Source organism: Micromys minutus, assembly GCF_963924665.1.
Source record: "Micromys minutus genome assembly, chromosome: 9".
Taxonomy (NCBI): domain Eukaryota; kingdom Metazoa; phylum Chordata; class Mammalia; order Rodentia; family Muridae; genus Micromys; species Micromys minutus.
Genome location: NC_137978.1, coordinates 47,666,372 through 47,692,460, shown reverse-complemented (window position 1 = coordinate 47,692,460; position 26,089 = coordinate 47,666,372). Strand labels below are relative to the sequence as shown.

General features: G+C 49.0%; 2 protein-coding genes and 1 pseudogene across 3 annotated transcripts; 2 read left to right on the top strand and 1 right to left on the bottom strand.

Annotated features, from left to right (window-relative positions):
- The first annotated feature begins 1,657 nt into the window (after positions 1-1,657).
- Positions 1,658-14,284, top strand: NUDC (nuclear distribution C, dynein complex regulator). Its single transcript, XM_080921901.1, has 8 exons — positions 1,658-1,830; positions 5,977-6,054; positions 11,181-11,384; positions 11,478-11,543; positions 12,417-12,731; positions 13,496-13,579; positions 13,671-13,789; positions 14,032-14,284. Exons 1-8 carry the CDS (start codon positions 1,750-1,752, stop codon positions 14,081-14,083), a joined length of 999 nt encoding a protein of 332 aa, XP_080778027.1. The 5' UTR covers positions 1,658-1,749; the 3' UTR covers positions 14,084-14,284.
- Positions 14,285-15,925: 1,641 nt separating this feature from the next.
- On the bottom strand, positions 15,926-18,065 carry KDF1 (keratinocyte differentiation factor 1; the record flags this gene model as incomplete). The annotated part of the gene is made up of 3 exons (XM_080920775.1): positions 15,926-16,059; positions 16,503-16,577; positions 17,030-18,065. 3 exons carry the CDS (start codon positions 18,063-18,065, stop codon positions 15,977-15,979), a joined length of 1,194 nt encoding a protein of 397 aa, XP_080776901.1. The 3' UTR covers positions 15,926-15,976.
- Positions 18,066-23,063: 4,998 nt separating this feature from the next.
- LOC308424322 lies at positions 23,064-24,486 on the top strand (annotated as a pseudogene). Its single transcript has 2 exons — positions 23,064-23,125; positions 23,823-24,486. The product of its transcript is annotated as an uncharacterized misc_RNA (transcript).
- The last annotated feature ends 1,603 nt before the right edge of the window (positions 24,487-26,089 follow it).

Here is a 26,089-nt window from a genome sequence, read left to right as displayed (position 1 = left end):
GCTCAAAGTGGCATTTGGGAGTGGAAAGTTCTTGGCGCACTCCGGAGCTTCCTGAGGATAGATTGATATCACAGTCATTGCTGTCATTCCTATTCAGGAGGAGAAAGCTGAGGAGAAGGAACCCAGTGTAGCTGTCTTCAGACACACCAGAAGCTCGGTACTTTTCACTGTGGCGAGCTGTATTTCCTGTGCCAGGTGTCCTGTGTGGAATGCATGGAGAGTGAGAGAAGGCTAGGGCTAGCATTTCTATAGCCCAGAGTCTGAATGGAAGCCATTTGCTCAGAGAAGTCCAGGCCTTCTGGTTTAGGGTTTCTCTTGCTGTGATGAAACACCATGACCAAAAACAGATTTAGGAGAAAAAGATTTATTTGGCTTACACTTCCACATGTTTGTCCATCACAGAAGGAAGTAAGGGCAGAAACTCAAACAGGGCAGGAATCTGGAGGCAGGAGTTTATGCAGAGACCATGGAGGGTGGTGCTTACTGGCTTGTGCTTCTCAGCCTGCTTCCTTATAGAACACATACCACCAGCCCATGGATAGCCCCACCTACTATGGGCTGGGCCCTCCTCCATCAATCACTAATTAAGAAAATGGAGGGCTGGAGAGATGGCTCAGCAGTTAAGAGCACCGACTGCTCTTCCAGAGGTCCTGAGTTCAATTCCCAGCAACCACATGGTGGCTCACAACCATATGTAATGAGATCTGATGCCCTCTTCTGGTGTGTCTTATATATAATAAATTAAAAGAAAAGAAAAAGAAATGTCCTAATGATTCTAAAATTCATAAAATTAACCAGCACAGCTTCTAACATGGAGATGACACAGACCAGCCCTCAGAGACCTCAGTCTGATAGAGGGGATGAGTGTTCATCTGAGGTTCAACACTCAAGAGTCCCTATTCCAAGGTGTGAGACAGCGACAGCCAGGCTCTCTGGAAAAGTTTATGGTACTAAATATCTAACAGTACAGCACTCTCAGGTTTATGCGCGGGAGCGGTGGGGAATCTTGAGGTGATAGAAGTCTGCAATCTCAGTTCTTGGAGGTGAAGGCAGGTAACCAGGAGTACAAGTTTGTCCACGCCTTGGATACACCAGGAGTGTCTCAACAAAACAAGCCATCACCTCCGCCACCAATAGCAACGACAAAACAAAGATAAAAACTAAGGATTTCCAGAAATGGAAGAGCATTGATCCAAGTGCAAACGGTTTGTAAGGCTGTTTTATGCAAATGACAGTTTTGTGCTTTTTTTTTTTTTTTTTTTTAAGTCTAGTGTAGTAAGATGGGGTAGGTTGTCCCTTTGGTGAGTGCTTTCTTCTTAGGTCTCAACTGCTGCGGCTTTAGGAGGAGAAGGAGGAGAAGACTAGAGGTACCTACTAGATCAAAAACTTCCAATCCCGTTAAGAGGTGAGCTCAGAGCTTTCTAGAAAACCCCCAGGTATCTGGTGACCATAGCAACTCAAGCCAAACTCTGCGGCTGCGAATCCCGCCCACTGCTTTGGGGCCGCGCCTGTTGATTTGCTCCTCGGCTTAGCCAATGACCGGCGAAACGAGTTGTATTCCGGAAGCTGAATGGGCACCGATGGGCAGGGAGGCGGGAAGAGAGCAGGGAGGGGCGGGCCGCACGGGCCGGCCGGTGCGTGTTTCCGGCTCCGCTGCGGAAGGCTAGCGAGGGGAACCGTTGGGCCCGAGCGAACCGTGCGGAGCGCGGGCATCGCAGAGCGCGAGTGCGGAGCTTGGAGCGCAGCACGATGGGAGGGGAGCAGGAAGAGGAGCGCTTCGACGGCATGCTGCTGGCCATGGCGCAGCAGCACGAGGGCGGCGTGCAGGAGGTAAACGACGTGGCCCGCGCCGCAGCCCTTCTCCGCGAACGGCCGAGACCTCCCCCACCCCTGCCACGCGGGTCCCCCGGTCTGGCTCCCCAGCTTCCGGTCTGCCCACCCCGCGGGTGAAGTCTCGCTCCAACGCCGTCAGCACCCAGCACCTAGCCCCCAAGAGCAACTTTCATTGTCCCGGAGTGACCCCAGAGCTTCAGCACCCACTCTGCGCTTCACGGGTGTTACTGCTTTCATTTTAATGGTTACTCTCTAGAGCATCCCTAATGGCTGCTCCTTAGAGCATCTCTGGGCCGACTCTTCTAGACGTGATCTGCATCTTATCCAGAGTGGAGCCTGCTTATCAATACTGTGTAGGGTAGCGAGAGCCAGGGTGAGGTTAGCACGTGGCCTCGTTATACTTGAAACTATACTGAGGAAGTCAACTGGAGACCTGTAGGTTAAGCTTCCTCTTAGTCTAGCCTCAGTTGCCTAGTTTGTGAGGTGAGACTTAGGAATACCAGTTCCTGGTTTTTCTTTTTCCTCGAGTCAGGGTCTTGCTCTGTATCCCTGGCTTGCCCAGAGCTTGCTATCTATAGACCAAGTGACTTCCAATTCACGGTCATCCTCTGCCTCTGTTTTCCAAGTGCGGGAACTTGGACCCTTACCACCCTGCCTGGCACCTAGGTTTCTGGGGATGCAGACACGGACAGAGACCAGGCTTTGCTTTTGGGGAATTCCTTGAGGATTTCTTGCTTTAAAAAATTATTATTTGGAGCGGTGTGTGTCTTAAATCCCAGCACTCGGGAGGCAGAGGCAGGTAGATCTTCGAATTCGAGGACAGCCTAGTCTACAGAATGAGTTCTAGGACAGCCTGGGCTACACAGAGAAACCTTGTCTCAGAGAAAAACAAAACCAAAGAAGTTTATTATTGTGTGTTTGTGTCAGGACAGTTTTATGGGCCAGTTTTCTCTTGTCACTGGTATCTGGGTTTTTTGGGTTGAGTTGCTAGGATTTTGAGGCAGTCACTTTCACACAGGGATTCATCTTGCTGATCCAGACTGAACATTTCAAAAGTTTAATTTAGTGCTGGGTATGATGGTGCGTGACTGCAGTCCTGATGCTGGGGAGGAAGAGGCAGGAGAATTGCTACAAGTTAGAAGCTAACCCTGTCTGTACAGCAGGTCGTAGCCAATCAGATAGATAGATAGATAGATAGATAGTAAGACCTCCAAATAACCCATAGGTGATGTTGAGTGACCAGACCTAGGTCACACAGTAATCATGGGAGAGGTGGGAAAGTCTGACAGTCTTAAGATACTCCATTCTACAAGCACCTGAGGGTCAGGGAGTGACAGGCTTACCCAAAACCAGCCTCCAAGTCCCTGAGGAGACAGGCTCCTGTCATCTGTCACCGGGGATAGCTTTCATCTGGCTTTCCATTCTGTCTTAGAGTGACCGCTGCCGTGATGAATCACAAAGAGCTTGGTGAGAAAAGGCCTTATTTCCCCACTGTTCCATAGAATATTATCAAAAGCAGTGCAGGCCAGAGCTGGAGGCAGGAACAGATGCAGAGGCCATGGAGGGGTATTACTGCTCAACCTTTTTTTTTATAGAACCCAAGACCACCAGCCCAGGGATGGCACCACCCCCAATAGGCTGGATTCTCCCATCAATCGCTCCTTAAGAAAATGCCCTAGAGGCTTGCCTACAGCCTGATTTTATTTAATTAATTAATTAATTAATTTAATGAATGTAAGTACACTGTCTTCAGACAGACCAGAAGAAGGCATCAGATCCCATTACAGACAGTTGTGAGCCACTATGTGGTTGCTGGGAATTGAACTCAGGACTTCTGGAAGAACAGTCAGTGCTCTTAACTGTTGAGCCATCTCTTCAGCCCCTACAGCCTGATTTTTATGGAGGCATTTTCTCAACTCTAAATGACCGTTAGCTTTTGTTACATTGTCACAAGCTTGGTCACTACACATTCTAAGTCTTTTTCTTTAGGTGCCTGTGTTGACCAAGGACTTGTAAATCCCTTGAAGTGGGAGAGTGTGTCTAATCTGCAAATGTGAACCTTCTTGTCTATGTGTTCCTAAACTGATAAAACACAAAAGTATTTGGGAGTAAGTTCACTTTGTTGCAGTGAATTTAAAGTGTCTAGAAGTAGGGATTGTACCCACTAGGGTACATTCTAGCTTCAGATTTAGAACCATCCTCTGGGGCAAATAAGAGTTGTACTAACTGGGAGCCAGCACCAGCTTGTGCTTTTCCTCAAGAATTTACTGAGCATGGACCTGTCATAAAACTTGAGCTGTCTGTCTGCCGGTGCCTCTTAAGGGCCTTTTTTTTTCTTTATGGGTGAATGTTTGCTTACGTGTGTGTGTGTGTGCGTGTGTGTGTGTGTGTGTGTGTGTGTGTGTGTGTGTGTGTTTTCCTGGTACCATGAGGCCAGGTGAGCTTGTCCGATCTGGAGTTAAAGATGACTGTTAGCAACCATCTCAAGTGCTCAGAACCAAATCCAGGTGCTCTGCAAGAACAGGAAGTGCACCTTATGGCTCAGTTACCTTTCTGGTCCCAACCTGAGGGCTGGCTTCTGTTGTTACATTTGAAGGAATAAGGTCTGAAGATTAAGCCCTGTAGTGTTTCAGAGTCAGGAACATCTATGGCCAAGTCCCGAGCAGAGCGTATCTTCCACTCAGCCATAGCCTACCAGCCCACCTCGGCTTTCCTGGAAGACAGGGTTACCCCACTTAACCTTAGGCCTATCAGTCCTAACTGCTAGTTACTTAACCCAGACTGGCCTTCCAAGTTCCTTGCCTTTTAAGTGCTAGGGTTATAGACATCATGCTTAGTTATGAGTTGATGGGAGCCCATGGCTTCAAGCATGGTAAGCACTCTACCAGTGGAGCTAAATCCCCTGCCCCTGGGGGCAGGGAGGTTAAGGAGTGGTTCTTTGCTTCTGCTATGTGCATTCTGGGAATAGAACATTGGTAGGTACCACTGAGCCATCCACTGGTTCCTTGTTTTTTTGGGGGTGTGGGTATGATACCATAACTCAGGATGCCTAAAATTTGCCATGTAGCTAAGGCTGGCCTTGAACTCTTCTCCCTGCCTTGGCCTCCTTATGCTGCCTTTATAGGCATCTGCCACACTTCTTTGAGACAGTCTTACTATCTGTCCTTTGTTAACAGAGCTCTCAGTACTCAGGTTGGAGACCAGGCTGCTCGTGACCTCAGATTCCCACCTGCCTTCCAAACACTAGATTTAAAGTGCCGTCATGTCTGTCCTGTACTCTTGATGCTTCAGGCTGGTTTTGAACTTGGAGTCCTAAGGCCTCTCTGTGTACTTGAGATGAAGGACACTGAGCCCAGGATTCCCCCATTCCCACCCCCTTTGAGACCAGGTTTCTCTGTGTAGTCCCGGCTGTCCTGGAGTTGGTCTGTAGATCAGGCTGTCTGCAACTGAGGAATTAGATTGCCTCTGCCTCCTTAGTCTGGGATTAAAATTGTATGCTACCATCACCCAGCTTTACACCCAGCTTTTTGAAAATGATTTTATCTTATTTTTGAGAACAGGTCTCTTGTAGCCCAGGCTGGCCTTGACTTACCATGACCCTTCTGCTTTTGATCCGATTGTTAGATGGCAGGCATGTACCACTATCTAGCTCACAACCCAGTTCTTTGTTTTTAAGTCTTATTTATTTTTATTGTGTGTGCGTGTATGTGTTTATATGTGGGGTTTGTGAGCCACAGCATGCGTATGGAGGTTAGATGACAACTTTGAGGAGTCGTTCCTTTCCTTACACTTAGTTCTGAGCAGTTGAACTCAGGTTGTCAGACTTGCACAAGGGCCCTTCCCAATGAGCCATCTCTATAGGCCCTTTGATGGCTTTCCTGCCTGGCACTAGAAGCTTGGTCCAGGCATTTCAAATCACAGATGCAGAGGAAAGTATGTCTGGTGGGTCCAGCACCACTGAAGGTGAATGTGTATACACACAAGACGAGCAGACTTTAGGAGCCTGGCTGGGAGGCTGGCTGCTCAGGTGGGAGGTTCAGGGGTAAAATACTCAATTGAAATTCTCTCTTAAACTAGGGAGTTGCCTGTGGTTGAGGATCCCCATCCTGAGCCCCAGGGCCTCAGTTTCTTCCTCTCTTTCAGCTTGTGAACACCTTCTTCAGCTTCCTTCGACGCAAAACAGACTTTTTCATTGGAGGAGAAGAGGGGATGGCAGAGAAGGTGAGTTCTGGGGACCCTTCTTTTTTTGGGTGAATCTGGAAAAATCACCCGGGGAGAAGCAGACTGGGGCTGGGGAATGGAATGTCAGTGGTCCTTTTTTCACGAGTTTCCTGTGGTTCTTGACCAGTTTAATGGTGTCAGCCATCCCCATTTTATGGAAGAGAGAATTGGCTCAGGGATGTTTTATGCTCTGCAAAGTCTGGAGCTGCATTGTAAGAGATACACCATTAGACCAATTTGCTGTAGGCTTGCCTTGTGTCCTGAGTTATCTGGGTAGTAAGAGTTGACAGGACATTAAAATTTGAAGCTTAGGGCTAGAGAGATGGCTCAGTGGTTAAGAGCACTGGCTGCTCTTCCAGAGGTTCTGAGTTCAATTCCCAGCAACAACATGGTGGTTCACAACCATCTGTAATGGGATCTGATGCCCTCTTCTGGTGTGTCTGAAGACAGCTACGGTGTACTTATACATAATAAATAAATCTTTAAAAAAATTTTGAAGCTTAAAACCAGGTATGGTGATGCATGCCTGTAGTTCCAGCACTGAATTTGAGGCCACCCTGAGCTATAGTATGAGATCCCATCTCCACAAAGAAAGCAGAAAATTAGAAAATTGCAGGCACAATGCTTCAGGCCTGTAATCTCAGCGAGTAGGAAGTGTTGCACAGGATTAGGAGTTTGGGTCATCCGTGGCTATATAGTCAGCTGGGGTGCACGTTCACTAGATCCTGTGTCAGACCAATCTCCTACCCCTTTCCCTCAAGTCACATGAGCTCCTACCTCAGACTCACTACAATGGTTCCCACAGGAAGATGAAACAAAACAGGAAAACTGTGAGTGTGGTGCTACATACCTTTCCTAGGGAGGTCGAAGCAGGAGTGTGGTTTAAGCTTGTGTGTTTGAGACCGGCCTGAAGAAGCTGATAGTAACAGGAACTAAGTGTTGACAAAGATGTGCAGAGGTTGGAATCCCTGTGGCTGCGTCTGAGGGTTGGCTAGTGTGGAAACAGCCATTGGCTCCTCAAGTATAAAAATAGAATCACCACAGCCTGTAGTTTGTTTCTGGGCAAAATTGGGAAGACTTGCTTGCACACACCTATGATTCTGATAACATCAGAATAGGCAACGGGTGGGAGGGACTTAGGGAGAACGCAATGGCAGCAGAGGGACTTGGTTTCTCCCAACTCCCATGTCAGGTAAGTTCACCATTGCCTATAACCAGCTGTAGAGGACCTACTGCCTCTCCTAGCCTCCTTGGCCACTTGTACTCAGATGGTCACACCAGCACAGAGATGTACATATGAGTCAGTGTTGTTTGCTTGTTTTGGAGAGAGAGGAAAAGAAAGTTTGTCTATATAGCCTTGGCTGACTCGACACTTACTGTGTAGACCAGGCTGGGCTCCGAGTCAGACCCCTCCCACCTCTGCCTCTGCCTCTGCCTCCTGTGTGCCCGGCATGAGATGTTGGCACACCCTTATGTCCAATACCCAAACTCAGGACTTGGCTGAGAGCTCATTAGACTGACTGAGCTTGTGGGAGTACTTCTGTGTTCTCAGTTTTCAGTTTTATTGTAAAAGACACTTGGAGGCACTCAGGCTGCAGAGGCAGGAGGATCTCTTGGGTTTGAGACCAGCCTGGTTTATGAAGTGAGTTCTAGGGCAGTTAGGCGTGCATAAAACACACACACACACACACACACACACACACACACACACACGAATAGTGATATAGAAGCAGAGTGTGTTGCAGGGTGTGGCCCTTCCATGTCCTCTCTGGGCTTGTGCTTCTCCCCAGGATCTTGATGTTCAGTAACTAGGAATAGTCTGGACCCATTGTGTAGGGAATTTCGAGGGGATTTAATATTGTATAAGTGTGGTTAACTGCTAAACCACTGGCTGCCGAGTGCCTCAGTCTGCAGGTTCTTCCCACTGCCTTCCTGTGCTGGGGAGTAGGCACTTCAGATCTAGCCCTCAGCTCCTGCTAAGTCTTCCTAGTAGCCAGCCCATCCTGAGCTGTGATACAGGGTTCTAACTGACATGGTTTCTGCTCAACATGATGTTCCCAACAGTCTAGAAATACCAAATACTTAGATTGTGTCAAGCAAGAACTGGGAGAAAGACTTGGTTTCTTACTGTAGCTCATAACCCCTGGAGGGCGTAGTGTTTGTTTGCTCTGCAGATTTAGGGGATGCTGACAGCTAGACCTCCGGGCTTAATCTGTTTCCTTTTCCTCCCTGGAACTATCTGTATCCCTAGGTTACAGACAGGCGGCAGTATGAATGCAGAGTGGCTCTTTGCGACACTGCCAGCACTTGTGCCTATGCTTCCTGTTCATTGGTACTCTACCATTCTTTTCTTATTTATAGACCTCCTGACTAGCCATTTGCTTCTGTGGAGAGGCTATGTAGGAAGGGCCCAGAGTCACTGCTTTCAGAATAATTACTAGTGTGTTTCCAAGGTGACCCATGAGGTGGAGTTTTCCTCCACTGTTAAGACTCATGGTGACCCATGAAGTGCAGTTTTCCTCCACTGTTAAGACTCGTGGGCTTGAGTAAAGGTGTACCAGCGTTGTTACCAAGTCAGTCAAGAGGGAAGCCTGTGTCAAAGGACATGACCAGTGTGGCTTTTGAATCTTGTGTAAGACTGCATATCAGCATCGGTGCCAGGCCCCATGTAAATAAACGCTGTCAGCTTGTGTCAGGAGTTTGTCATGCTGTGTCCCTTGCTTCCCTGATTCCCTCTGTCTAGCTTAGGTGAGCCTCACCTTGTCTTTGGCTGTCAGTGAAGGATCCTAAGTTTTGATCTTCTTGTGGTTGTTGTTATTTTTGTGTGTGATACTGGGCACTAACCCTTAGGGCCTTACTCTACTCCAGTCAGAGTCTTGATGTATAGGGTACAGTTAGCCTTCTTGCCTCTGCCTTCTGAGGGATGGGGCTACAGGAGTGAGCTGCCACACCCAGCTGCGTCACTGATTTTTTTTTTAAATAAAAATAATTTAAATTCTATGAATGTTTGAACAGATATACTTCTCAGTTAGCATAATAAGAAGTGTTTTGTAAAATTATTCTACATTCAGAAAAATGGTTGAGGTGTTTGAGATGCTACAAAGGGAGTGGGGGCAGGAGGGAGGCATGAGTCACAGACAAGTCATTTCACCCAGGAAGGAAGGTGCTGTTGACAACAAGGTGCAGTGCTGGGCCTTGTTCTTCAGAAGACAGGGAACTTGACTTGGTGAGAAACAAAAAGTAGCCTGAAAGCTACAATGGGGTGGGGCTAGCCCAAAGGAACAAGGTTGTCCCTAGTAAAGGGAGAAACAAACAGCAAATGCGGAGCTTTTAGTTACTCAAAGAAAAAGTTACACACACCACACATGACACACACACACACACAACCTCCAGCTGTGGGTGAGCATCAATGTACTTTGTGTAGAGTAGATCTGACCTTAAAGGCTGAGAAAGAAGAATCAAAGTCAGCGATGGGCAGGCCAAACAGAAGGACATGGGCAGAGTCTGAGTCTCAGGCCACAGGCAGGGAGTAGTGGCTCATGCTGGTAAGGCTGCCAACTCGCCTCCGCCACCCCAACTCTAGCCATTTCCTAGCTGGGGCCCGTGGGCAGTTTGGAAGTTGAGAAAGGGCAGGGGCCTGGTCTGCCATTTCAACCCATGCTGGGAAAGAGGGAGATTGGTTAGGTGGGGCTAGAAGACAGAATCAACAGGACTCATCCTTGAGTGTTCCTGACTGTCCCTGTTGTCCATTGATTGAATGCGTTGTTAACCCTTATGCGTGTCAAGGTCAGGTTCTTAATTGTGTCTTTGGGTAGCATTTAAGTGGCTCTGTGTTCTGACCTGCCAGACTGGTGGAACTATTCTTGTCTCTGTCAGTTTAGTAAAGAAAACACCTGTGCTCACCCACCAGGCCTACCTGCCAGCATGTAGCTCCTAACAGTGTGTTAGTGACTGAAGCTTGACTTGATGACCTCCACAGCTTCTGCCTAGGCTGTTCTGCTAGTGTGTTCTTTGATGGGAGGGGCCGGGGAAGAAGGGTCAGAGGCTGCTCTAGTTGGCCTTGACTTTGCCCAGTAGCTCTTCTCTGCCCTCTTTTAACCTCCCATGGCTAGGAAGTATTAGGAAGAGTGGGTTGTGACATGATTTGTGGGACTGGAAGAGAAGGGGAGAGCCCTTGTTCCTGCCCCTCGGCTACCGATTGTCAAATGGCTTGAGTTCAAGGTCCCCATGATTATAAGCTGGGACAAGGCTCTGGCTGGGCAACCTCTGCTGCAGTTGCTACATGACCTGCTGTTTCTCTCCACAGCAGATGGCCTCTAAGTGCTTCATTTCCTTCACTCCCATCATTACCCTTACTGCTGGCACTTGTGGTGTCTTTACCCTTGCAGTCTGAAGCTTTCGGTGTGGCATGGGGCTGGGAGTGACGGGTGGAAGGGTCACATCAATGGGAGTCTGGAGCATTTGGCAGAACCTTGGGTGTGGGAAGCCAATGGGTGACTTTTGTGACTTCGTCCTCCCTCCAGTTTAGGTGCAGAGGTGCTTCAAAGATGAGGTGTGTCCTTTGTTTCAAGTGTGGGAAGCCACAAAGTTGCATTTTCTAAGTTTGTTTAGAGACAGCTGAAGTTGTGGAGACTGGTCAACCTCACTTCTAGTGAGAACAGCTTAGATCCAGACTGCATTTAGAGAGATGAATCAGGGTCAAACTCCAGACCCGAGACAGGTGCTATGGAGTCAAAGCATCATGGGAACTTGCTCAGTGCCTGTGAAAGGACTTGAAATCAGGGGCTCTAAGGTTAGGGATGAAACTAGCTTCTTCCCTTGGGAGGAGTCTAACCTGCTGATTCTGGCTGTGAATTTAAATATTGCCATCTGGGGCTATGTGCCCAAGATGGAGGTAGGCAGGAAAAGAGGCAGTTGGGGAACAGAAAGTATAAACCTGGGTGCTTAGGTAAAGCTTCCTGGAGGGGCTGAGCTTGAGTTCTGCTTGTAACAAGCTTCGGGGAGCATGTCCTGACTGGTGTGCAGCTGCTGTGCATGGCCATAGTTGTAATGCAGGGGTGGGTAATGTTCTGTCCCTAGGCTTTTAAGGCACTGTTCCTACTCTGATGCCTTCTTGTCCTCCCTAGCTTATCACACAGACTTTTAACCACCATAACCAGCTGGCACAGAAGGCCCGAAGAGAGAAGCGAGCTCGGCAGGAGACTGAGCGTCAGGAGAAGGCAGAGAGGGCAGCCAGGCTGGCCAAAGAGGCCAAGGCAGAGACCCCTGGGCCACAGATCAAGGAGCTGACTGATGAGGAGGCAGAGAGACTGCAGCTGGAGATTGACCAGGTGAGGCTGGGTATCTCTCCTCTACATCCACCCCCACCCCTGATTGGCTCTGGGAAGTAGGACTTTGTTCTAACTCTGTGCCCTTTGCCACAGAAAAAGGATGCAGAGAATCATGAGGTCCAGCTCAAGAATGGCAGTCTTGACTCACCAGGGAAGCAGGTAAGATAGACTAGCAGGGCCTAGGCAGCATTTTCCTCCCTTCAGCAGAATTCCCTTCTCACTTTCCCCTGTCCCCAGCCTTGGGACCCTTCCATACTTCAAAGCTCCACCCCAAAGATATGGGGAAAAAAATAACAGAACCAGTATGGTAGCTATGATGATAAACCAGTATTTGGTGAGCTGAGGCAAAAAGATTGATGCAAATTTGTGCTCTATAGTGAGAACCTATCTCAGTAGAAATTAAAACAATATACTTTTTAAAAAACCCAGGCATAGTGACATGCCTTTAATTCCAGCACTCAGAAGGCAAAGGCAGGTGGATCTCTTAGTTCCAGGATGGCCAGGGCTATGTAGAGAGACTGTCAGTAGTGGTAGTGACAGTGGTGGTGGTAATAGACCATCTGGAACAAGAAATCCCACAAGTGGGCTGAAAAGATATCTCAGTGGTTAGGAACATTTATTGCTTTTGCAAAGGACCCAGGTTTGGATTTCATTGTCCATTTGGTGGCTCACAGTGGTCTCTAACTCCAGTTCTAGGGGGTCTTCTGAACTCTGGATACCAGGCATGTCATAGTGCAAAATACTCATACCTAAAATATTTATTAAAATGCTTCTGAATCGGAGGGCACCATGAGGCACTCTTCATGTGGCTGAGGGGCAGTGGCTCAGCCAGTCTCTGTTACCTGATATAGTCTGAGCTCTTCTGGCAAAGACTGGGACCTGTTTTTACCTTTGGTTCCCAGTGGCCCAGGGTGTAGGTCTGCCATGCCTATCTTGCTCTCTTGAGGCTGTTATGTCTAGCGGTAATTGTGGGCCTGGTCTGGTTGAAGTCTGGTCTATTGAGTAATTCATTGAGCTTCCCTAACTGAGCAGGACGCTGAGGAGGAGGAAGATGAGGAAGATGAGAAAGACAAAGGAAAGCTGAAGCCCAACTTAGGCAACGGGGCTGACCTGCCCAACTACCGCTGGACCCAGACCCTGTCAGAACTGGATTTGGCAGTGCCCTTTCGAGTCAGCTTCCGGCTGAAGGGAAAGGACGTGGTGGTGGACATCCAGCGGCGGCACCTCCGGGTAGGCCTCAAAGGACAGCCCCCAGTGATTGATGGAGAACTCTACAATGAAGTAAAGGTAGAGGAGAGTTCGTGGCTCATCGAGGATGGCAAGGTGGTGACAGTGCATCTGGAGAAGGTGAGTGGCCCATCCTAGCCTGGTTGACTCCCATTGACTGCTGTAGGCCTGTGCTTATTCCTCACTCTGCTCTCTTTGTATCAGGAAACAGCTATGGTTTACCTGTGTGCCTTGCTTGAGGTGGGATAGGCAGAGTCAGGGTCTGTGCACCAAGCCTATTCCTTTCCATAAGCTTGCACATGGGTTCTATTCCACACGTCTGAACACTGGCTGTGCCAGGCACTGTTCTAAGGACTGGAAAAAGAACAGTGAAGAGAATGTAGAGAAATCTGCCCCCAGAAAACCCACATGTCTCTCACTCTGCCTTCCTAGAGTGTGGGATATTATTTATGGGGTCACTAAAGGTGGTGTCTGGAAAGAGCTGAGGCCCATGGACAATTTCCCTGGAAAAGAAGGTGGTGCCTTTTGGCTACAGCTGCCGGCCTGTGCCCTGGTACTTGATTTTCCTCCCAGCCAGAATCTCCTTTCTTGTCTTTTTTTTTTTTTTTTTTCCCTTTTCTTTGTTTACTTGCAATGCCTTAAGGTCCAGTTGTTACTCTAGCTTCTCTCCTTCCAGCCGCTTTCTTGCCCCAGTTGATTGATTTGTAACTGTTGGCCTCTGTGTATCTTCCCCAGCTGCCTGGTGGGCAGAGGTCTGGCTCTGTTCCCCAGCACAGGCCTGCATGGGCCTTGGATACAAGATGTGAATGGGAGAAAATTTAGTGCTGTAATTCCTAGGTAATAGAGTGGCTTCTCCTTCCCCATGTTATCTTCCCCCTCCTCAGATCAATAAGATGGAATGGTGGAACCGCTTGGTTACCAGTGACCCCGAAATCAATACCAAGAAAATTAACCCTGAGAACTCCAAGGTGAGTCCTGGTTGGCCAGGGAAGCTTTTCTGTGGAGCTCCAGGGGTAGGCAGTCCAGTGCTGCACTCATTCTTTTCCCTGCTGTCCCTAGCTGTCAGACCTGGACAGTGAGACTCGCAGCATGGTGGAGAAAATGATGTATGACCAGAGGCAGAAGTCCATGGGCTTGCCCACCTCTGATGAGCAGAAGAAACAGGAAATCCTGAAGAAGTAAGCAACTTGGGATGGGGATGATTGCTGGGGGCTTAGACCAGGGTGACAGCGGTGTGCCACTAAATGGGACTCCAGATTGCCTTCCCCACTTACAGCATAAACTAACCATTCCATGCTCAAATGCAGGCTTGGCTCCAGGCTTTTCAGGGTTCTGAGGATGTAAGGTCCAATATCAGGAAATAGGGTAGTTCAGAGCTGAGGTGGACAGCTGAGATTATTTTTCTACTTCTACCTCCCAGGTTCATGGATCAGCACCCAGAGATGGATTTCTCCAAGGCCAAATTCAACTAGCTCCTGTTTGCCTTCCTGAACTTTTGCAATTGAGCCCCAAGCCACTCAACTCCCTTTCCTAGGACCTGGGAACCTTAGGGCTGGGGCAGGCATGGAACTTCCCAGGCTTGTGAGCTCCAGGGATTCACTGGAGAAGGGCTGGGTCTTGGGGGGTCTTGTCCTCACCATTTGTCCTGTTACACATTAAAACTATAATTTACTCTCTTCCATCTATGTTCCCCGTCTGGACCTTCCATTGTTGCTGCTAGGAGCTGGGATTTTGGCTTCTAGCCCAGAATCTGCTGTGTAGCATTCTACCTACTAGGACAGGTTCTTGACTCTGGATCCATTTCTCCTATGACTTTAGGGAGAACTATGACAAGGTATTTAAATTTTTATTTACATTGTGTGTGCACATGTGCTATACATATAGCACCTGTATGAAGTTGCGAGGACAGCTTTCTGGGTCAGTTCTCTCCATGCTTGAGTGGGTTCTGGGATGAAACTCGGATTGCCAGGTTCATGCAAGTGCCTTCCCACTGAGCCACCGTACCTCACATGTGTGGTTCTGAGCAAAGGTGAGTCTCTCATCAGGAGCCAAGTCCCAGAATTAGGTATCCAGACAGGACAGTGCCAAAGCCAGGAGTGATAAAGCCTGGGTGACACTGCCTAGGTGTGGGAGCTGGGAAGGCAGGGGACAGTCTGGTAGAGCCACACTATTTGTCCCTGTCCTCAGAGCCACACAGTAAAGGTCAAGGAGGTACTTCTGCTTGCGTCTGGGCCATTGAATGCAGGGGTGGTGCAGGTTAAAGTTAACTACCCAGCTGTTTTGGTAGAACTTTTCCTGGGAATGCAAACTACTTTACAAAACTGCTGGGAAATTGGTTTTTAGGCCAAGGCTAGAATTTAGGGACTGTTAAGTCTTCTGATTTCCCCTGTCCTACAGTATATTCCTTAAAATTTTTAATGGATTTATTTAATAAGAATGAATGTTTTGCTGGTGGGTGCAGTGGTCAGAAGACTGTGTGGGATTACTTGTAGCTGTGATTATAGGTTTGTACTAGATCCTGTACCTGTAAAGAACAGCTAAGGGCCCTGGACCAAGCTAGTCCTAGTGCCTAAGCAAGGGGAGCCTGCTTCTGCTTCAGGAGCTTAGCTCCTTGGTTTGGTGTCATTTGCTGGCTATAGGGAAGTCTTTAAACACCAGGTTCCCTCAAGTTGCCAGTAAATTCAGGACAAGGTGGAAACCACAGTGTTGTGTTAGCACTAGCAAGAGTGGGGGTGTCCACTGACTAGTGATAACTGAGGGGTAGCCAGAAACTGGGGGAACAGGGCAATCCAGGCCCCTGTAGATGGTTCTTTTTCTTCTGAAGCTAGTCTCTCTTGCTTCTACCTCTTATATTCCACAATGTTGACTGAACGAGATTGGGTACCTACGTCCTATGTAAGGCAGCAATCAGTGGACAGCACAGGGTGGATTATGTAATTCCAGTGACCAGGCAGGTTGTACGTACTTGCATCTAGAGTCATGTTAACAATACAGAATAGCCATGAACCAATACGTACTGCTTATCAATATAGCAAGTGGGCACAGCCCACAGACTCACAGGGCCATGCTGTCCCAACCAAACCTTGTTAGTTCTTACCACTGCTTAGGGGAATCACAGGAATGTAACTGGAAAGCTACTTCCCAAAGCTTTGCTTTCGGCCTAGCCGGCATCAGCCCAGCTGGAGAACAAAGGATGTGGGCACCATGGCCCTGTGAAATGTATGTGGTCTAAGATCATTCAACAAAATCAGAAGCCAGAGAGGGCACCGCTCCTGGACTCAGAATCTGGCCTCCACACAGAGGTCCTGGTCCCTCTCCGCTGGCTATGCTTCTTCCAAGACGGGCTCTTGCTGGGCCAGTAGGGGTTAGCAGTACACTTGCAGCAGGGGTGCCCCTGAAGAGTCTGTGTCCGTGCCCTGGAATGACGAGTCTTGGCTGGTTGGGTACCCTGGTTGGAGGAGGAAGCAGAGGCTCAGAGAGGGGAAGGAGCTCATCCAGGGTCTAGCCAGGGAGAAGCCTGCTGCGACGAAAGGGCAAGGCTTAGCCTGGTCAGCCATAGCAGCCTGGGCAACCCACTCTTGATGTTTAAACTCCAACTGTTGTCTGTAAAAGGGTAACGTGAAGACCCAGAGGACAGCAGTAGAAACCATATAGGGAGTTTTTGTAGATGCAGGCTGGATGGCCTTCTGGCCACCTTACTCCCCAGATCACTTCTAGCTGTATTCTAGAAACCTCAATCCATGCCAGCTTCCTCGGTTGCAGTGGGTACACAGTTGCTTGGGCTTTTCTCCATTTCTAATCCCATCCTCACCCACCCCCAAAAGAAGCTGGAAGGTCATCTGACAGGCACCTAGTGTAGTTTCCCACCCTCTGTTCAGGTCAGGACCACACCTGGGGTTCCATATGGCCTTAGCTTCCTGGCGATGGCATCTGCTGTTGTCTCCTGGGAGATCTGCACTGTCAGTTCTAGGGGGGAATACGAATAAACAATGGTTATTATCATTTTTTTAAATAAAACTCAGTCCCCGTCCCTGTTGCAGCCTGGTGAAGAAGGGGGCTTAAGGGTGTATTTATGTATAAACAGGTAGGTGTTTGACTAGGCCAGATCAGTGGTGAAATTCTTGTTTTTGTCTTTTTAAAGACAAGGTCTCTACCCCAGGCTGTCGTGGAACTCTTGGCAAACCTTTTTTTTCAGTCTCTGGAATTATGGAGAACCCCTTTAACTAGTCAAGATCTTGTGCTTTGGGCCTTTATTCAGGCCAGGCCTGGGAGCTGCTCTGCCAGTTAGTCATAGGGTAGAGGGGGCTTGGCAGATCCAAGAATGTAAGAGAAGTGCGGGCTGGCTAATGGCAAGCCTCACAAAGACCCAGCCCAACCCTCTTCCTGTAGCTAGAACTTCCTTACTCAGGCCCACCTACCGTCCTGGCTGAGGCCAGAGCCCACCATGGTCTCATGGCCACTGTCGGGGGCAGCGGCAGGGGCAGTAGAGCGGGCTGAGCGCCCCTCGGAGGTCTGTGGGCGGGAGCGGCTTTTGCGGGTACTGATGCGGATGATGCCTCGCACTAGGCGGCCCTCGGCATCTTGCTCATCCAGGTGGTAGTCCTGTGTGATGCTGCTGATCAGGTCTGAGATCTTGCTGGTCTTCTCCAGGAACACGGTGTCCGACGTGCACTTGGCCAGCTCGTCAATCTGGTGCACACTGAACAGCTCTGTCAGCTTCTTGAAAATAAGCACGTCGATCTCCCGGCTTGACATGGAGCCACTGCCCATCTCGGGCAGGTCCAGGTCCGATTCATGGAAGGAGTAGTACTCCTCAGAGCCACGGGGGCTGCTGGTGAAGGTGCTAGGCAAGCTGTGCCGAGTGGGAGGAGGCTCCGCCAAGGGCTCCTTGCAGCAGGAGTCCGCATCAGGGACTGGGGAGGTGGCATGGCGGTAGGGATAGACCGGGATGCCCTTGAGCTTAACATCAGGGTAGCTGAAGCTGCTGCCCATGCTGGTCTTGAGCCTCTGGCCATCCCGGCGGCTGGGGGGTGCACGGTCCGGGCTGGGGGGCACACCGTTGTGTTCCTTGGCCCAGGCAGCTTCAACAGACCCTTCGATGGGATCTCCAGCAGATAAGCAGGGGCTGCAGCCCCGCACACAAGCCCCACAGCGCTGCAGACAATCCCTGCAGCGGCGGAAGCAGAAAGCAGCCCTACACCAGTCCCAACCCCAGGGGCGCCAGAGGAGGCAGCAGGTTGGGGGCTCGTTGGCTGGTTCTGCAGAGCCTGAAATGAAGGTGATACTCTCCGGCCCGTGGTGGCCAGGGTCCTTAGGGTCTGGCCTACGGGTGCGACGGCCTGGTGGGGGCTGGGACCGCTCATCATTCGTGTCCAGGCATAACTCCGTTGGCCTCTCCCAGGGCCCCAAGCGTGGAGGCCCAGACGATGGGCGGGGCTGTCCCGGCCTGGGCATGGCTCAGAGCATGGCTTGCTGCAGCCAGGCACCTGCAGGGGAGAAGCCAGGAGATCAGAAACAAGCTCCTGGGCCGACTTGAGAGGCCTTAGACATCTGGGAAGCCTGTGATGAGGATGGATGAAGCATCCCGTAAACACTTGCAAATGTTGAGCTCTTCTCGTCTCAAAGAGAAAGTTCTCTTTGTGGTCTAACTTAGGCTTTAAATTTTCCTGGACTTCTCAATGAATGACTATTATTGAAAACAAAACAGAAAATTACAAGTGTCAGTGGAGATGTGAAATGATTGTTCAAAACTGAAGCGCATGGGTTGAGAATGTAGAATGAATAGCCTACATAGTAAGAATGAGGCCCTAAGTTCATTCCCAGCACTGCAAACAAGAGACAAAACCAGGCTGGACGGATGGCTCAGCAGTTAAGAATGTTTACCACTGCCTGACAGACTTACAACTGCCTGAAACTCTAGTTCCAGGGACGTGACACCCTCTTATCTTCTGCTCACGCTGCACTCATAATCAGAGCTTCTCTCTACTCCTCATATATATGCAAATACATATGTTTTTTATTTTAGATTGTTTTATGTGTGTGAATATTTTGCTTACATATGTATGTGCACCACATATGCCTGGGGCCCAAGGAGATCAGAAGTGGGTTAAAGGAGCTCCTGGAACTGGAGTTACAGACAGTTGTGAGCCACCTATGGGTGCTGGGAATTTAATCTGGGCTCTCTGGAAAAGCAGTTAGTGATCTTAACTGCTGAGCTGTCTTTCCAGTCCTTATTATTTTTAAAAAAATGGTGTGTATCTGGGGGCTGGAGAAATGGCTCACAGTTAAGGGCACTGACTGCTACTCTTCCAGAGGACATGGATTCCTATGCAGAAGCTTACAACCTTCTTTATCTCCAGTCTTAGAGGATCCAATACCCTCTTCTGGTCTCTGTGGGCACTGTGTGTGTGGGGTGCGGGGGGGGGGTGCACGTGCACAAACACACAATATAGATAAAAGCAAATAAAATCTCTGCTGGGGATAGTGGTGTTTAGATGCAGGAGAATTTTTGAGTTTGAGGCCAGTTTGGTCTAGATAATGAGTTCCAGAACAGCCAGGGCCACAGAGATAAATTAATATATAATTTAATAAGTTAATTAAATATATATATATGCCTTTCTCTATCTGACTGGTCAAAATATGACCATGATTCTTCCTTCATCCCCTTCATTCCAGATATGGTAATGACTGGGTCTCTCATCTTATTCAGATTTGTCCTCTTAGGAACATTTACCACTAAGCAGGTTTCTCTTTTTGAAGAGGGAAGGTTGGTTTTATCAAGACAAGAGGGTCTCATGTAGTTAGTTTGGCCTCGGATTTGGTAAGGAGCCAAAACTACTCCTAAACTCCTGGCCTTCCTAATTCCCTTCTCAAGTACTGGGATTAAAGGAGTATACTACCTTGCCTGGGAAAATCAAGCAGTTTTGGTTCCTTGCCACAAAAATAGTCTTCATAGACTAGAAAGATGACTCAGTGGGTAAAAGCACAGCCCACAAAAGAACCCCCAGAGACAGATGCAGTGATGCACGCCTGTAATCCCAGCATTCCTATGCTGAGAGCAGAGAAGGCTCACAGGTCAGCCAGCCTGGAGTACACACACACCATAGCACACATAGCAGAAAGGAGAGACCTTGCTCCAGAGAAGTGCTCTCAAAAGTTGTCCTCAGATTTCCACAGGTGTACCTTCAAGTGCACACACACACACACACAATATATCAAATCAATAAAGAAAACATCCTTCTCTTAAAATAGTAATGTTAATCTTCATTTCTCTTTTGATGTGTTTGTTTGGGATCCCAGATCCATGACTTTTCCACTGATGGACACTAAGCCTGGCCGAGTCAGGCAAGGCAAAACCAATGACAAATGAACTTGATAGTTCAGCTTTCTAGAAAAGCTTCCAAGACTTAAAGTCTGTCTGGAAACCTAGCACTGGGGAGAAAGAGACAGGGTTAAGAGTTCTGGGTCATCTTGCACTATGAAGTGAGTTCCAGGTTAGCCAGCCCAATATATGAGATCTTATTTAAGAAAAAAAAAAAAAAAAAAAGGCTCGCCAGGCATGGTGACTCACAATTTTCATCCCAGTATGGGGCTAAGCCAAATGATCTCTGTGAGTTGGAGAACAATCTGGTCTATGTAGAGTGTCCTGGTCCAGTCAGAGCTATATACTATCTCAAAACAACCCAAATCTCCCAGGATGAAGCATGTGGGACCTGAAGGAACATCTGATCTCAGATGAACCGCTGGGGAACCCTGAGGGAAGATGCAGTCCCACACTTAGGAGGCCTTAACCACAGTGGAGGCTTTGCTGGACAGTAACTATTCTTAGCCTATATTCTGAGCTACTGCATGGGTGCTGGGAATGGAACTCAGGTCTTCTGGAAGAGCAGCCAGACTCTTAACTACTGAGCCATCTCTCCAGCCTGTTAGCCTGTGTTTTGAGATGTTGACCCCTCTATCCTTGTAACCTGATCTAATCACTGAATCCCAAGGGCTAGAAAGTAACAGGAAAGGAACAAAGCTGTGCACACCAGGATCCCATTCTGGCCCTTATAAATTGTGTGCCTAGGCACAGTGGTGGCAAACATCTTTGATCCCAGCACTTGGGAGACAGAGGCAGGCGCATGAATCTTTGAGTCCTGGTCTACAGAGTAAATTCCAGGCCAGCCAGGGCTATACAGAAAAGCCCTGTCTCAAAAACAAATAATATATTGCCTGTCTTGGGCAAAACAGTGCCACCTCCACAAACAGCCAGTGCTGCATTAAGCCCCACAAGGCTAGAGAGATCTCCCAGGTGCTGCTTTAAGCAAATAATCAAAGGCAGTGTTATCAACAATGAGATGAAATGATATCACATATAGGAAGGACACATTGTGAAGTTCCTGCCTCAAACACATACTGGGATGTGACCTTGAGGAGAGGGCAGACAGCCTGGCTTCAGAGACATGTCATCTAAATCCAGTGTGGTCTGCACAGGGCCAAGAATCAGGAGGAAAAGGAAAAATGGGGATAACCAATGCAAATAGAAAACATCATATATTTATATGTAATATATCATTTTATATTTATTTTTGTTTTTCAAGATTGGGTTTCTCTATGTAACCCTAGCTGTTCTGGAATGAACTCACTCTGTAGACCAGTCTGTGGTCAGATCTACCTGCCTCTGCCTCCCAACTGCTAGAATTTACACCCAGTTGTATGTATGTATGTCTCACTATGTAGCCCTAGTTGTTCTGGAACTTGCTAAGTTGACTGGGCTAACCTTGAACTGAGAGATCTATCTGACTTTACCTCCTGATTGCTAGAACTAAAGGTATGCTAGCTGAACCATTTATCCAGCCCTGGATATATTTCTATGAGAAACAGAATAGCCTAATATCTTGGCTTAGGAATCAGACACTATAGTTCTTAGAAGTAGAGGAGCACACATCTGAAGTGTGAACCTCAGTGGTTTAAACCAGCCAACCATCACATGCCTAGACAGCACATGTAGACACAGGGAGACAAGGAATACTTGTGCTGGGTGAGGACACAGGATTCCTTCTTCCTGAAACTTTAGTCTTCTCGGGGGCTCACTCGGCTTTCCTTCCCCAAGGACCGCAAGGACTTCTAGCCAAATGCCCAGCTGTTGATGACTGGGTCTGCCTTGTAACCACTGCTTTAGGATAAGCCTATCTCCCCAGGAACTATGGTCCTAAAGGCCAGCTCCCGTTCCACCTCTAGGCCTAGAATAGGGCCAGTTTTGGAAGGTACTATCATGACACAAACACACTCCATGTGGCTTTATGGTAGGGTAAGTCCACTGGGTGGAATGACAAAGGACTTAGAGTCTAGGCAGATCAGATCAGGAACCAGCAGTTCTAGGGAGCAGTGTGAGCCAGTGTAGGAGGACCCCATCTTTGCAAGTGTATAAGCTGAAGGAGGTAATCCCCCTTTGAACACCTCCCACCCTGCTGCTCTGTTTAAAGTTCTTCACAACTGAAGTGGTGGCACACAGCAGTCACCTTGGTACCACAGGAACTGAGGCAGGAGGATCCTGACTTTGAGATGAACACATACTATAGCAAGACCCCATTACAACAAAACAAAATGTTCTTCACTAACTAAATATTTGCCCTGATTTAATTAAATGTGAATTTGGACACGAATTCATCCAGTCATTTAACAAATACTGAGGACCTACTGTGATCCCTACACTCTGTGAACACAGTGGTAAAACAGACTAGCTCCCTTACCTCAGGAGCTTCCCCTCTAATGAAAATACAGCTTACATTAAGCATATTGCCTGTAATAATCTATTATTGAGAATTCAAGGCCTTCTTGGCATTATTGCACTCTACTGAAGCAAAAAGGTTAAGTAAATTGTCCAAAGTCACACTTGTTTCTTAAGATAGGCGCTTGTGTATCCCTGGATAGCCTCAGCCTCACAGTGTAGCTGGGAATAGACTGACCCACTGATTCTGCCTTTACATGTGCTGGTTTATGCATGCTGGGGCTCTAAGTCAGGGTCTGATGCATGCAAAGTGTCTACCAATAGAGCTGTATCCTCAGGCCCCCATAAGCACACCTCTCTTTGTACTCAGCCTGGCCTCAGGCCCTCCCCCACTCCTCACCCAAGTTCTCAAGAGGATTCCTTTAATACCCCATCCCATCTGTGGACTTGTGAGGAAAGGGCCCGTTAGAGCTGCTGGCATGAACTTGCATCTTTGGAGTGGGTTGGTAGGAGTTATCATGGTTACCGACACTGGGGTGGGCCACTGTTTCTCACCCCACCACCAAGGGTTTAGGACTGACTGCTGTTTGTTCATTACATTCGTATCCACCACATTTCCCACGGGCCAGCACTATGCTTAGCACGAGGAAACAGCAGTGAATGGGCTAGAAACTGGCTCCAGCCAGAGATCTTCCACAGTACTCTGTTCTTACAACTGCCGTGTGAATAATTTACTGTCAATGTACAGTCCAGGCTCTGAGGACAAGACAGCAGGCTGGGAAGGAACAGGATTTGCTGTGTGGTAAGTCAGGCTCTTCACCCCAGGCACTCTGCTCTCTGCCACATCTCCAGTTAGGGACAAAAGGAGAGAAAGGGAGTAGGGATAAGCCAGGCTTGGTGGCTCCCTCAGGTAATTTCAGAACTAGAAAGGCTGAGGCAGGCAGATTCCTTGAGTTTAAGATCAGCCTGGGCTACCCAAGAGAGACCCTGTCTTCTGAAACCCAAACAACCAAGCAGCCAGCCTTCCCGTTTGTGGTATGGGCAGTGCCTTGCCTCCGCCCCTTCAGACCATCCATCAGTTCCAGGCTCTATCTGCCTTTTCCCTCTACTGTCCCTGGTCCATCCCTCCTGCCAATCCAGTGACATTGCTCACTTAATTTAGTGGAACCAATTTTTGCCTCATATTTTAGCCTGGGACAAGAGTCTCGTCCCAGTTTCTTCATCTTTAAATAGGTTCATCTTAGAGTAGTGAGGTGGCCCATGTCTGTAATCCCAGCACAAGACTCGATGATTAGGAATTCAAAGTCTTCCTTGGCTGCATATTGGATTCTAGTCTGGCCTGGACCATATGAGACCCTGTCTCAAAAAGCAAAACAATATATATATTAAATCAATTAACTTAAATATAATTATAAATGGATAAATAATAAACCAATGTGACATAAAATAAAAATCGAAAGCCTCATCTCTCAAAAGGGGAGGGATTGGTGCCTTTCTAGCCCTCTACGGAGATATGGGGCTAGGTGTTTAGTGAAAGCTTGGGAAGACACTCTTGGCATTCGAAGGCATCACAAGGATGCTTCAAGGCCTGATGGCCCCAGGATTCTCTGACTTCTTGCCTTCGCCTTTCCGACAGTCCCCGCAAAACACAGAGACAAACAGAAATACACACTCGGGGGCAGTTCATGGGCCCTCCTCTCTGCGTCCGCAAGACGAGCCGGCTGCAACAGACCCTGCCCAAGCAAACTTATGGTCACCAAGCCGTGGTCAGTTCAGCTCCAGCGCAGGGCACGGTGCACCTCCCAAGCGCAGCCTCGGCCGCCCTCCTCTGCAGGAAGGAGCCGCGTCTAGGTGGCAGGGTACGCACTGCCGTCGGGGCGCGCACCGCCGCGCTTGCCACGAGCGCCATGGCCCGCGACTCCCGACGCTGTTCCACGTACGGTACCGGGTCCCAGCACCCCAGGCCTCCCGGCCCGCCCAGCCCCGCGCCCATTCGGGCCGCTCCGGCCCAGCCCGCGCACCCCGGAAGTGGACGTCGGGGCCGGAGGAGCAGGGCCCGCGCCCCGCCACCGTCCAGGCGCGGCCTCCAGGGTCCCCCACCCGGGGCTGCACCGCTCCGCGCCCCCGCGGACCCGCGCCGGACTTACCTGCCCAGCCAGGTGAGCCGCCTCCGCTCAGCCCTTCCCCCGCCCCCCTCTGCACTCACCTGGGTCACAGGTAAGCGTCTCGCGGGAGCGCGGCACGGGTCGCCGCTGGGGACACACTTCCTGGCTCCGCGAAGTGCAGCTGCGCACCTGGCCAAGGCCCCGCCCAGCTCCGGCCTAGCCCGGAGAATGAGGCCCTGAGAGGAGCAGTCAGGCAACTGCGCTCACGTCCCCTCTCTGCTCAATAGTCTAGTGTCCTGGAAGTGTCAGAGAGCCTATGGAGCGCCTACCAGGCCTCAAGGCTCCTACCCAAAGAGCATGGCTCCTGAAAGCCATCTCTGATCCCAGGGTCCCTAGCTCTGTCATATGGAATAATTCTCTGGGCTCTTTATTACAGTCCCCAGCAGACTGTTGCTTTCCTGTCTTTTGTCTCCTGTCCTTTTAGCCTCTGACCTTGAGGGTAAGGTCTGCTCTTTTTTTCCCCTAGTACAGGGCCTGGCACATACCAGATGCTTAGCAAATATTCTTCACTGTTTGAATAGCTAGGCATCGATCTGTTGTCAATCAATCTTTCTGTCCGTCTATATATTCACTTATTTAGGCTTCTCTTTTCACATTAAATAGTTTTATATGTATGGATGCCTTGCCCACATGTATATATGTGCACCACTTGCATACCTGGTGCCCAAAGGGGTAAGGGAGCAGAGGAGGGCATGGGACTGGAGTTATAGAGGGTTGTGAGCTATTCTGTGAGTACTTAAGAATCGAACTTGGGACCCTGGAACTTGTAAGAGCAGCCAGTGCTCTCTGAGGCTGAGCTTTCGCTTCAGCTCCTCTTATTTAGGTCTTCTCACCCAAGTATCAACCATATCCTATCCTGCTTCTAGTCAAAATCAGACTAGATCGGGTGTGTTCTGAGGGGGGCAGCTGTAGACTGTTTAGATTTTCTGAGACAAAGTCTCATGTATCTCAGGCTGGCCTCTAGCTCACTATGTAACCAAGGCTGGCCTTGAACATTTGCTCCTGCTACCTGTGGAGTGCTGGGAATAATGAGCATCTCCCTCACAGTTTCCATCCCAGACCCCATAATAACAGGAGGAGCCTAGGGAGCCCTTCCTATTCTCTTGAATACCATCAATAGAGTTATGCTGTACTGCCCCCCAAAAAGAAATATGGGAGGTATCTGTGAATCAGGGATTATCACATACACACACACACACACACACACACCCCACTGTTGACCTAGAAACTGATGCAGATGGGAGACAATTAGAGAGCTGGCATGAGGTGTTTGACATGGGAGCTAGTCACTTTCTGTCTTCCAGTTTCCTCTCTGTAGTTATGGACCTCTCTAGCCAGATGAGGTGGCACGTGCCTAGCACTCTGGAGGCACTGAGAGGTGGATGTCTGTGAGTTCCAGGCCAGCCTGGTCTACAGAGTGAGTTCCAGGACAGGCCGCGCTATGTAGAGAGAGCCCATCTCAAAAAAAGACATAAATCATATGCACAAATACAAAATAATACACAAATTAAAAAGCAACCAAACAAACAAGGCACTTCTGTCAGCTGGGGAGGACGAACAAGTCACACATGGAAATAACAGATTTAGGAGAGATCCTTGTG

Bases quoted from the DNA above. Each gene is read 5' to 3' on its own strand.
- NUDC (XM_080921901.1), top strand. From the start codon at position 1,750: ATGGGAGGGGAGCAGGAAGAGGAGCGCTTCGACGGCATGCTGCTGGCC. The intron at 1,831-5,976 runs GTAAACGACGTG...CCTCTCTTTCAG, and splicing joins ACGAGGGCGGCGTGCAGGAG to CTTGTGAACACCTTCTTCAG. The intron at 13,790-14,031 runs GTAAGCAACTTG...TCTACCTCCCAG, and splicing joins AAACAGGAAATCCTGAAGAA to GTTCATGGATCAGCACCCAG.